The 11836-nt window shown below is 47.5% G+C and overlaps 1 protein-coding gene and 1 non-coding gene across 3 annotated transcripts; both read right to left on the minus strand.

The window, feature by feature from the left end:
- Positions 1-618: 618 nt before the first annotated feature.
- On the minus strand, positions 619-710 carry TRNAM-CAU. Its single transcript is given in 2 exon segments — positions 619-654; positions 673-710. It is a non-coding gene; the product is annotated as a tRNA-Met (tRNA).
- Positions 711-921: 211 nt separating this feature from the next.
- On the minus strand, positions 922-1805 carry LOC123447707 (photosystem II reaction center W protein, chloroplastic-like). Of its 2 annotated transcripts, none has more exons than XM_045124351.1 (2): positions 1594-1799; positions 922-1483 (listed from the first exon to the last, which is right to left on the minus strand). In XM_045124351.1, exons 1-2 carry the CDS (start codon positions 1658-1660, stop codon positions 1173-1175), a joined length of 378 nt encoding a protein of 125 aa, XP_044980286.1. In that variant the 5' UTR covers positions 1661-1799; the 3' UTR covers positions 922-1172. The 2 variants fall into 2 exon arrangements, with proteins under 2 accessions (XP_044980286.1, XP_044980278.1); XM_045124343.1 differs by having other exon boundaries at positions 1142-1483; positions 1585-1805.
- Between the last annotated feature and the right edge of the window lie 10031 nt (positions 1806-11836).

The following is an 11836-nucleotide window of genomic DNA, read 5'->3' on the forward strand; positions in this document are numbered from 1 at the left end:
AACTTCCGCGATCCATAATTACCGGCATGGCCGGCTGACCGTCCTTTTTTAATAAATATGCGCACGTTTTGCATTATTTGACAAGATGGCATAAAAAAATAACATAGTTTTACAACTAAATAAAGCATAGTTTCCGAATAAATATAGTACGGTGTTTTTAGGACATTCTGAAAATATTCCACTGTGCGTCCCTTTTCTTGATCCCTATGTAATTCTGATCACTCAAAAGGGGTTTTCCATTTGTTGGTTTTACGTAATATAATCAGTTGATTGAGGGGCTTTTCCCTTCTCCCCGATGAAAATTAAAAAGAAAAAAAACACTTCCAAAGACTTTAGACGCATACATTGTAGCACTGGCCTGTGTATGAAAAAATGCACGCTCGTGATAAATTTCTTCTGCCCTTTTCTTGTCTTCACATCAAAATGGTTGTGCAGGACAAGCAGAGGAGTTGTTATAAAGACAGGGAAAAGCAGTAGTTCAACATAGCTGAAACAGAACAAAAAATGAAAGGGAGCAAGTTCAGAGTTGCTCGTATCACCTGATGTTATCAGGTGTATATGTGGCGACCCAAGTTGTCACAGTAGCGTTTCATCACAACGATGTTCCTTTTCATTTGGTGGGGTGAGAGAGGCTCGAACTCTCGACCTCAGGATCACTCGCTGTTAGTTAGCTATGAGACCTACGCGCTAGCCAACTGCGCCACCACCCCGTAGTGATAAGCGAACGAAACAATCGCTGCTATTTGGGCTCTCCAGCTCCTGCACGAAAGCCGCCGCGTCAGCCTGCGCACTGAACTGAAGCCATCGGCCAATTGTGCAGTGCAGGTATTGACTGCTGTCTCTCGTGTCGTGTGACTGTCGTGTAAACACACGGATGCGATGGATTAACACAACTGGACTTGCTTCCTGCCGGCAATGCGATTTGCGTTGAAGATCAATATACCAAGTTAACAACTGCAACAGTTTAATTAACGCCGACACGACACCGCTACTAGCTTACACTTCTCCTCTCCTACCGTAATCAGCAACTCGGCATTCATCCATGCTTGACAGATTCATGGTAATTATGCAAATATCTCAGGGATGAGGAAGGAAGGCAGGCAGAGGCAGAGGCAGAGGCAGAGGAAGAAGGAGAAGAAGAGGAGGATGGTGGTGGTGGTGGTGTTGAGGCTTCAGAGCGAGAGTCCGCCGGACTCGTCGTCGTCGTCGAGGGTGGAGGAGTAGACGGTGTAGAGGGACCAAATGAGGCCGAACACGCCCAGCAGTATCCACCCCAGCAGGTTGTTGCTCAGCCCCAGGCTGAGCCCGGTGCCCTCCGTCGACATCCGCTCGTCCACCAGCGCCAGCGCCGGGGACGCCGTCACGGCTGCGCTCACCGCGGCCAGCAGCGGCGCGCCCTTGAGGACCGCCGCCTCCTTGCCATCCTTGGAGTAGCCGCACCTCAGCCTCTCGGCCCTGCAGGTCACCTTCACCAGAGGCAGACCTGCAAGCAGTTCAAGTTCAACACCGGCGTCTCACCGTTAACAACTTAAAACTCTTCACACGACTGACATTTTCATGGGGGGTGGGATGTCAACCGACAACCTTGCTTACCTAGAGCCTGCAACGGCCTGGCGGCGGCGACGACGGTGGCGGCTGCGGCGGCGCTGATCATCGCCATTGTAGACCTGACCTGAGATCCGGGGTAGATGCAGCAAGTGAGAGCAGGAGAACCAACTCAAGTGTAGGTGAGCAAATTCTCTGGGTACCCCAGGCGCCGTATATGTCCTATCCTCTAGGGTCCAATTGGCACTTGCCAACTGGACACCACACCACAGGCACCAAATGGAAAAGTAACCAGAGGTTTGCACGGTGAAACGAGACCCCAACCAGGCAAGCCCCCACACCAGGCTGAGCCTGGAACACATCACCAAGGCAAAAACTATCTACCTACAAAGTATCAGAAGGTTGCAAAGCGCACAGCAGGGACAATGGACCTGGCACACCAGGAGCCAGAGGATGAAGAAGGGCAAGCGAGGTGGGCACTACCTACAGCCACACAGATAACAGATGCAGCTTTCAGTCGCCCCCAATTTTCCATACTTCCTGCATTTCCACTAGCTAGATAGACATGCTAGAAGTTCCACCTCATGCTTCCACACAGATAGATATTCTAGAAGTTCCATCTCGGACAAACACGGCGTTCGCTGCAGGAAGAGGTGCACGGAGTCGGCTGAGGGCACGCAGGCCGCAGGATCCTTTCACTTGAGGGGAATGAACCGTGAGGAGTGGGTGGCGCCGATGCCGGGCCGCCCGTGCTTGACGGGCTTGTATAGCTGATGGAGAACTCGGCGAGGTAGTGGCCACTGGCCAGTCGTCTCCGGCTTGATCTCAATCTGATTGAAGCTTTTCCCATTGTACACTGCAATCTGGCTGCCTGCCATCTCTGCTAATGGTATGATGCGCACATGAGTCAACACAACCCCCGGCTTCTCACCAGCTGGTGCCTCTCCATCATGACGATGCATGCAGTCATTTTATTGTGCAAACGAAATATCCAACAAAAGTCTTAGATCTACAAAGGCTCTTAGTGAGCAGCTAAACAAAAATGAACAAGTAAAAGAAAAGCCACATCCGGCTAAAAAAGGATGCAAATTAGGCTATCCTATTAGTGGCTCGTCATCCAAACCGGCTGTATAAATCCTGCGCTATCATAAGGCTCCTGGCGTCCACAGGAGTAAGCAACGACCACACATGGATTAATGATGTGGCCATGAAGATGACCTGCAAAAAAGTTATACGAGTTTGTCTGTTAAAGATCATGTCATTTCTACAGTTCCACATAACCCATAACAAGTCACATACTCCTATCCGAATATGTTTAGCAATAAAATCATCAACCCCGTTCAGCCACGTTTCAAATAATGTGTTTATGCTATCCGGAGGGTTTATGTTAAAAGCTATATTAATAGATCGCCATAGTATCCTGATCATTGGGCATTCAAGAAACAACATTAGAAGTGCACTGTTAGAACTTAATGTCACACTGATATCTTAGAAATGATAAAAACCAACTCAAACCAATTCCTGTACAGTATTTTTTTTAAAAGGAGGTTCAAACCCCTGGCCTCGGCATCAATCGATGCATACGATCATTTCTATTAATTATTCAATGTAGGTCTAACAAAAATATACATCAAACCATCCGAAGCCACCACTCACACCTACAAAACTCGATAATGTGGAGTGCTCTCACTCCCCATATCTAAAACCGGTGCCGTCACCGATACATCCACATAACGTATCGGAACCCACAACCGGTGCAGCAGACCTAAAGCGTACACCACATGCACACGTTTTAGATGTCGCCATCATCATCGGGCCGCTAACCCATCTTCAGGAGAGAGATCTGTATCATCCTTGCCAGTCCGTCCACCCGTCGACGCCACCACGGCTCGTCAGTCCAGACGCGAAGATTATGGAAGATCTGTCGTGCGTAGCACCTGCCGACCAGCCATGACACAGCGTAGCACCTGTCGGTCAGGCATGACTTGACATCTCCACCGAAAGCTCCGTGCAATATGATCGACGCCACCACGGCGCCAAACAGCGCCACCACCCTACGCTCATTCGTCCAGACACGAAGATTTTGGAAGAACTGTCGTGCGTAGCACCTACCAACCAGGCATGACTCAGCGTAGCACCTGTCGGCCACGCATGACTTGATAGTTCCACCAAATCTTCGGGCCAGACGGAGCCGCTCCATCTCCTGCCTCTGTCATCCAGCGCTGCTCCACAAACCATGCTCCCAAGAGAGAAACGGCACCGCAGTACCGTCATCGTCCGAACTGGAAAGTCAGATCTTAGGGTTTCCCTCGAAGCAGTGCCCACCACCAGAAACTGTCCAGGACCCACATAGTGTCCACCACCACTCAGCCCTCAAGGCGACGCCTTCACGAAGGTCACGACGTCAAGGATGCCGCCGCCGCCCACCGGAGTTAGGGTTTTCACCCGAGAGGCAGTGAGGTAGGAAGTGGAGGAGCAAACGTAGACCGACGTCTCTAGGAAGAAAAACGGCGCCCTTGATCATCGGCGGCGGCGCGGCCGGCGAGGGTCGACCAATGGGTTTTCCCTTATCTGAATCTCCTCCACCAGCTTCATTCGCGGCCACGCCGGCAACGCCAGGAAACCGCAGGAGAGAAGCACACCGCGGGTATCTGGATCAATGAAGATCCAATCTGAACAGTGACGAGTACCACCACCTTGCACTGGCCGACGGCGTCCGGGCGCCGGATCCAGAAGGATCTGACCCGAACTAGACGACGCACGCGACCACCATGTCTTGCCCCTCTCGCATCCGCCACACCGCGCCGCAAGAACGAACCCCAGTCGTCGACGCGCTCTGCACGCTGCCGCTAGGATCCACATGTAGCGCCGCCGCACCGCGCGCTAGTCAGGCGCCTCCTCACGAACGGCCGTCTCGCGCCAGCCATGTCGCGTGAAGGGGAGAGGATCCTCGTCGCCGCCCCTGCCGGCCAAGCTTCGCCCGACGACGCTGCTGGCGGCGGCGAGGATGAAGGAGGAGCGAGGAAGGACCGACGACGGCGACTAGGGTTACCCCCTGGTTGCCCACGGGGGCGACGGGAGGGGGTTACCGGGGGGGCGACGGGAGGCGGCGGCTAGGGTTACGGGAGGAGGCGGCGGCTCAGTGGATGGAGGCGGCGGCTAGGGTTTACGGGAGGAGGCGGCGGCTCAGCTTGTGACCCGAGGTGTTTCAACCTTTAAAAATGGGGAGAATTTCACTTCCCGCTCTCTGCACTAACTAGGGATGCATACAATCATCTTAGTATGAGTACCAAGATAAACATTTTCTTCAGAATTTTTTAAACGAGTATCAACAATTTTTTGATGAGTGGTTTCACCACACGTCAAACTTGATCCTCAATAAATAGAAGAAAAATTCCTGCGCATCACCTGTCAATTCTAGAAATTAAACTCGGATCGTTGGGCTGCACAACCGCATGCCCAATCAGTGAGCCAAGGCTCTCTTTGCGATTCCGGATCACATTGTTCAACACCTACCAAAGAACATATACTCAGAAGTTCATATCATACATTTCTAGTTATTCATTTTCTTTTCTTTCCCGCCACAAAAACAAAATGGATACTCCTCACAGCAATTAGAGAACATTAAATGTATCCCAGTAGAATATGCAAAATAGACTGCCTCCACTGTTCAGCACTCACTACAGAAAAATCTCGTTTTTCCGTGTGTTAAGCTATAAGTCGTGAGCTATTCATACCGTTCAAAAGAACAACCAATAACATACTCACTTGTGTGAAGGTTCATAGCTATGCATTGATATTCGATACTCCCATTTATCCAAAATCAATGTTCCCACAACCATAAACCCTGAACCAGAAGATGCTAGCTCAAGCATATACAGTATGTGTACCAGACAAACATTCATTCTTCTGTAGACTAAGCGAATTATTAGGGTCCATTCAAACAGATAAGTGATAACTGACATTTGGAAGTTGCAGTAATGCAGAGAAGATCAATTCAATTTGCTAAAAGTGACCATATCGAAACGGTATACCAAGACATACAAAATTAACAATCTGAATTACAAATCGAAGCTAGAGTGAGTTGCCAAAGCATCAAAAAAGTGACATAGTATTAAATACTCCTATATCTCAGTTAATTATAAAAGATGCAGAATAGACCGCTGAGACTGGTCAGCACTACTATACAGCCGTAAAAAGACTAATCGATGAGATGTTAACTCATCTGAAGGTTAATATCTATCCATGGATACTCCCATCTACAACATCAACATTTTCACAACCATAAATCAGAAACAGGAGCTGATAGCTCAAGAATACATAGTATGTGTGCTAGACAAACTTTCATTCATCTGTAGTCGAAAGCAAAATCTTGAGCTCATTCAAACAGAAAAGTGAGAATCGACATTTTGAATTTGCATTACAGCAGAAAAACTCGCAAGCAATACCTGTATGATGGCAGGGAACAAATCATTCTACCAAACAAGACAAAATATTGCAACATTACAGTATATCCAAACAGATAAAATTGACCACCTGAGCTACAAATCAAAACCAGGGTACATTGCCCAAGCATCATAAAATTAACATACATGCTACGGTATGTTGCCAAGCATCATAAAATTAACATACATGCTACGGTATGTTGCCAAGCATCATAGTGCTGCAAACAGTACATGCCACGATATTTAAACCTACAGGGAGCAGAGCAAACCATGAAAGATAATTTTCTGTACATCCTCATCAATAATAGTACCAGTGAGCTAACAAATGGACATTTCGGACACTACAAGCTACAGCCACCAAGAACGTACTCGGTCAATTTCACCCAAGAAAATGTACTTGGTCGAATGTGTTGGCCAGAAAATGTATTAATTGATCAGCCGATTCCATGCTACACTCCAAGCACACATGCTAATTGCTAAGTTACAAAATCACATGCAGTTGGCACTTGGCAGCACACCCATCCAAAAAAAAAAAAAGGAGACACATTCTGGCATACTGTCGCTAGCAAGTGGCACAACTGTTTAAAACGGAGACAGTTGGTTATAAATAGCAGGCAGCCAGGCAGTTCGTTAAACCCACGAGCAGAGAGGCAGTGGAGGAAACTCCATTACCGCCTTGCGCAGCATCTTGATTTTTTTTGTCAAAAGTACTACCTATTTTGTACCAAATTCGAAAAGCGTATGTTAAAATTGAAAAAAATCAAAAATAGCATCCCGTTGGTCTCTGGTGGACCGAAAAGGGGTCCGTCGGCCGACGGGAGGTTGGCCCAAGAGTGTTAGGGACACAAAACACGATTAAGATGGGCTTAAATGAAAAAGTTATCAACATGACAAATCTTCGTCTCGTCGAATAGGTTAATTTTGATATAAAAATCGTCTTAATCCGAGGTCGTATGCAATCTGTAGAGCCAAAAGAAGGTCAGGACCAAAAGATGCACAGTTACTTCGGACAGACCGAATGGATGTCATAAAATTTGCCACTGGACACGCGGTGCAGGCCCTAAGTTATTTCGGACAGACCGAATGCGTTTTTTTGTAAAAAAAAAGGTAATTAGTTGTTTATTCCCTGCAATAAGTGATTAGTTGTTTATTAGAAGGAAAATGGAAATATGGAATTAAAGTTAGGATTTTTGATCCAACAAATTGTTCGTCTGCACCGGGAAGGCTGCTTGCGTACTGCACTTCCGATCGATACACGGTGATGTTTTTGTGTGCATCACTCCCGGCGTCCAGGGTACACGGTGACAGGCCTGAGAGGTGATCATTGCCTCTATTTTGCATGGTGGATGATGTCACCGTCGAAAGTTTTGGTCTCAATTCCTGCCATCGCAACACATACATTTCTTCAATGCCCGCATGTGTCTTCCTGGTGCAGAGGAACAATGCCCACATCGATTTATGAGGCAACTGGACTTCCCGTACAATAAGAGGACTAAAACTTCTATCCAAAAATCTTTGGCAATTTTTCGGATCCATTTGGAGCCTCCGAGTGGTTTGGTGGGGTCTCACCAAGTGAATGTGAGCAAACTTGTGTACTCTTCTGTATACCACACGGTCTCACCGAGTGCACCGGATGCCTCGTGACAAAAAAATTTGACATCCATTCGGTCTGTCCGAAGTAACTCTGCAGATTCCACTCTCGCTCCACTGAGATGTGGTTGTGGCCTGTGGGGTGTGGGGCGTACCTTCTGCGGGCGCGGGTGGGTGGGGAGGAGCACGGCGTACTAAAAGCATCTCTAGTACAACCCTTAAACCCTTAAATCTAAAAACCAGTTTTAAGGGTTGAGAATTGGTCATTTTTGACACTTTTAAGGTTTGAAAAACAGGAGCAAAGACTAGAACCCTCAAACCCAACCCTTATAACGGTTCCGTTATAAGGATTGGGTTTGAGGGTTCTAGTCTTTGCCCCAACCCCAACCCTTAAAACTGTCATTTCATATATCACACATTTCATCATATGACATATCACAAATTCAATCACATTTGACATAAAACAATAATCATTCTAGTTATTATTGCACCACCGAATAAAACAATAATCATTTAAATCTTTACAACAATGTTTGAGCAAATTACAACAATTGTTCGAATCAAATAGGACAGCCCACACGGAGACATCATTCTCATGACTAACTTAGAATCACCATGACAGTACCTAAACTAACTATTGGGCAAGGGGCAAACGAAAATTCTAGAACTAACCAATCTACTTCATGTTAAATTTTAATCAAAAGAGCAAAACCCATAAAACGTCTGTACAATCAAACAGTCATTCAACAATTTGCTCATAATAGAACCTCCCTGTTTAGCCACATGGTTTTTTAACTGTCCAAGTAGCATAGCTTATTCTGAAACAGTTTGCTGCTTAGGAGAAAACAATCGAGCTCGCACAAACGACTGCCAAAGTGAAACTCGGCAAGATAAACACAACTGGTGTCTTCCTGCATTGTAATTACAAATAATGATACTAAGACAGACTAGCAGCAGGGGCGAAACTAGGCATCCGACCCGAACTGAACTCTGTACCTGTAGAGCGAGCAACGAAACGGAGAAGTGGGCGCGGGATCTGGTGATCTGACCTGGGGCACGAACATCCGCGGCGAGAGGGAGCGGTCGGGACTCTCGGGCGGCGTCAACTTCCCCGGGCGCGGGGCATCCTCCTCCCTGCCGCTGGCGTTGCCCATGGCCTCCTTCCCTCCTCCTCCTACCCCCGCCCCGCGGCGGCGAAATCACGGAAGTGCCACTCACTGCGTTGTGGCGCTGCTGTGGCGCGAGGGGGCAAGGAAGACGAGCGAGAAGGAAAGGGAGGGATAGCTGCGCCCGTTTGGGCAGCGGCTGGAGCGCGAGGGGCGGCGGGGCGGCGGCCGGAGCGCGGAGGGCGGCGGGCTGGCGGCGGCCGCTGCAGATTCCTCCCGCGCGCGGGAGCCAACTTCCTCCTGCGCGATGTGGGAAAAGGAGTGCGGGTTGGGGGGAGTGTTTCCTCCCAACCCTCACTTCTACAAGCTGGGAAGGGGTTTGAGGGTTGGACCTCTAATTTTTTTACGGGTTTAAGGGTTTAAGGGTTCTAGTCTACGCCGTTTTTCCGATGAAAACTGTAAAAAAAAGCGGTTATTTTTAAGGGTTTGAGGGTTTGAGGGTTCTACTAGAGATGCTCTAATGGCACCCGCCGCCACGGCCACCCCCGCCTTCACGCCGACGCTAAGCGCACGAGGTTAGAGAATCTCCAACACGGGGCGAAAGAGTGCTCTGCACGTTAAAAGATTCTTTTTTTCCAACAGAGACCGTAAAACTGTGTGCGCGTTAAATTTTTTGAGAAAAGATAACACCCACACTTGTGGACGTTTGCATCTCGCCCACGTGCATGGATGCGCGTCCGTTTGTGGTTGCACGAATCTTAGCAAGTTTTGTCAGATTTTTGATGTCACGTATGACTCGGCTTGTGTGTGGGCATTTAACCACTTCGCCCGCACGCCCGTTTCTCTCTCAGCATGAATTTTTTTGGTTTCGGCTTAAAAATGTTTTATCTTCTAATTAAAAAATCCAATTAAAAATCCGTTTTCACCATTAAATCGGTGTCGACGAGATCTTCAAAACTAGATCATATGTTGATATATTTCAATGAAAAAAGTAGATAAAAATTGCAATGATGTTACACTATAGTTGTCATAGTGTTTACACTACAGTTACCATGACATATACTATCTATTTTTTTCTTTTAGATTTAAAGCTATCATTATATTTTCAACTTTTTTTATGGTAATTTTTAGTTATTAACCTCGGTAAATTTAATACGTGAATCATTGTAATTTTTAGTAATCCATCATAATAAATTTTAGAATTTTGACCATAATCGATGAAAAAAAATTGATCAAAAGTTGTCGTGGTGATTACATTGTAGTTGTTATAGTGTTTACACTAAAGTTGTCATGACATGTTCTACCAATTTTCTTCTAGATTTGAAGGTACCGCTATATTTTCAACTACGTTTTACGATAATTTTTATTAATTGACCATGGTAATTTTTTCATCATGGCAATTTTAGTTTATGGTTCTTGGCAAGTCTAGTTTCTTAATTCTCCATTTCATAATATTTCAAAAATTAATTTTAAAGGTAAAAGGAAAAATGGCTGAAACATATAATGGCAACTTCACTGTAAACACCATGGCAATTCAGTTGCAAAAGACATGCCAATTTTTAACCCCAGAAAAGTCTTCGAAACATATTGATATAATATCTAGTTTCGAAGATCTCGTCGCGATGGATTTAATGATGAAAACGGATCTTCAATCGGATTTTTTATTTACAAGATAAAACATTTTAAAAACTAGAAATTCAAAAATATTTTCACATGCATGCATGTGGTGACGTTTGGCACGAGGCTGGACGTGTATGTGTTAGCTGTTTTGCCCATACGTAGGCGTGCGGGCTGTTTCTCTTGCACACCACACGAGACGTGCGGCAAAAACTCTTAACGTCCACACATGTGGGCGTTATCGCGACCCATCAAGTTTTGGGCATGCGCTAAAAAACGCTACCGCGCGCATCATAATTGGGGCACGTGATCGCGCGCCCTTCATAATTTGCACTGCTTGCTTTTTTGGACAAGCGTTTTTAGACGTGTGCTAAAGCAATGTTGGTCCCGATGCATTAAAAATGCTACAGTGATGTGTTATAACTGTTATTGGGCGCGGATTTTTTATGCAGCTGTTGGAGATGCTTTAGCCTAGCGATAGGAAAATGCGGGAGGGTTGGTGTGGTGGGACGAGTTGGGTGAAGCTCACCATGGTTGGTTGCGGTTGATTGGGGGAGAAGGAGGGGAGGTCCGGTGTGCCGCGGAGCAGCGAAGGCGACGGCGCTAGGGCTCGGTGAAAAATGGGGAATGCTTGTCAGTGGTAAAAAAAGGGGGGATTTGAGGATTTCCCACATCTCCCCCTGCATTTTGAGGATTTGCCCTCTTTTTTACTCATACCGATGATTTACCATAACTTTGCCAAAAACTTGAGGATTTGCCCCTCACAAGATGGACCTACCATGAGATAACGAAAATGCCCTCGAATTGCGCATCAAATCACGTGCGGCTCTCTCCCGTTCTGTGTTCACGTGTTTGTCATGAACGCCACAGCGACGCGGTGACCTTCCCTTTCCCTCTCTTCTCCCTGCCGTCCCTTTAATTATTCGACTTCATGCTCCCTTAGTCGGGAGGCTCTGCAGCCACCACGTCCGCCACCATGCTTCGTTGCCGGCTCCCTCGGTTGCTGCTGCTCTGCCACCCGCTAAGCTTTGTCAGGCTACCGCATCTCCTGCCATATCTCCTCCTCACTCGTTATGAACGTGTTTGGTTCCTCGCATTAGGCCGGGCCAGGCCCGTGCGGGAAGAATATGGCCCGTTTGCTTGCTTGGGACGTATCCAATTTGTGGCCAGCGCGAACCTCAAAGCAGGCCTGGGCCTCGCTCTAGAGGAACAACTGAATTGATTGTTTTTTGTGAGCCAATCTTGCTCGAGCCACGCGTGGCGAGCGCATGCAAGCCTTGGGACGCGCAGGAGATGAGGCGACTGCTCATAACTCCCCATGCACTCTCCCGTCACCTCCCTCGCCAGTTCACACCCACTCCCTCTCTCTCACCTAACCGCCCGTTCGGTTTCTCCGATGGCCACGTCGTCGTCTCGCCACGCCCCACCCACATCGGTCATCGCCGACAGCAATCCCATCCACGAGAGGTGGGTTGACGGCCTCTCCGCAACAGTAGTAGTTCTGGCGCCGGCACTGCGAGCTCCCACCCCTTT

The sequence above is a fragment of the Hordeum vulgare genome, chromosome 1H, assembly GCF_904849725.1.
Source record: "Hordeum vulgare subsp. vulgare chromosome 1H, MorexV3_pseudomolecules_assembly, whole genome shotgun sequence".
In the NCBI taxonomy this organism is placed as follows: Eukaryota; Viridiplantae; Streptophyta; class Magnoliopsida; order Poales; family Poaceae; genus Hordeum; species Hordeum vulgare.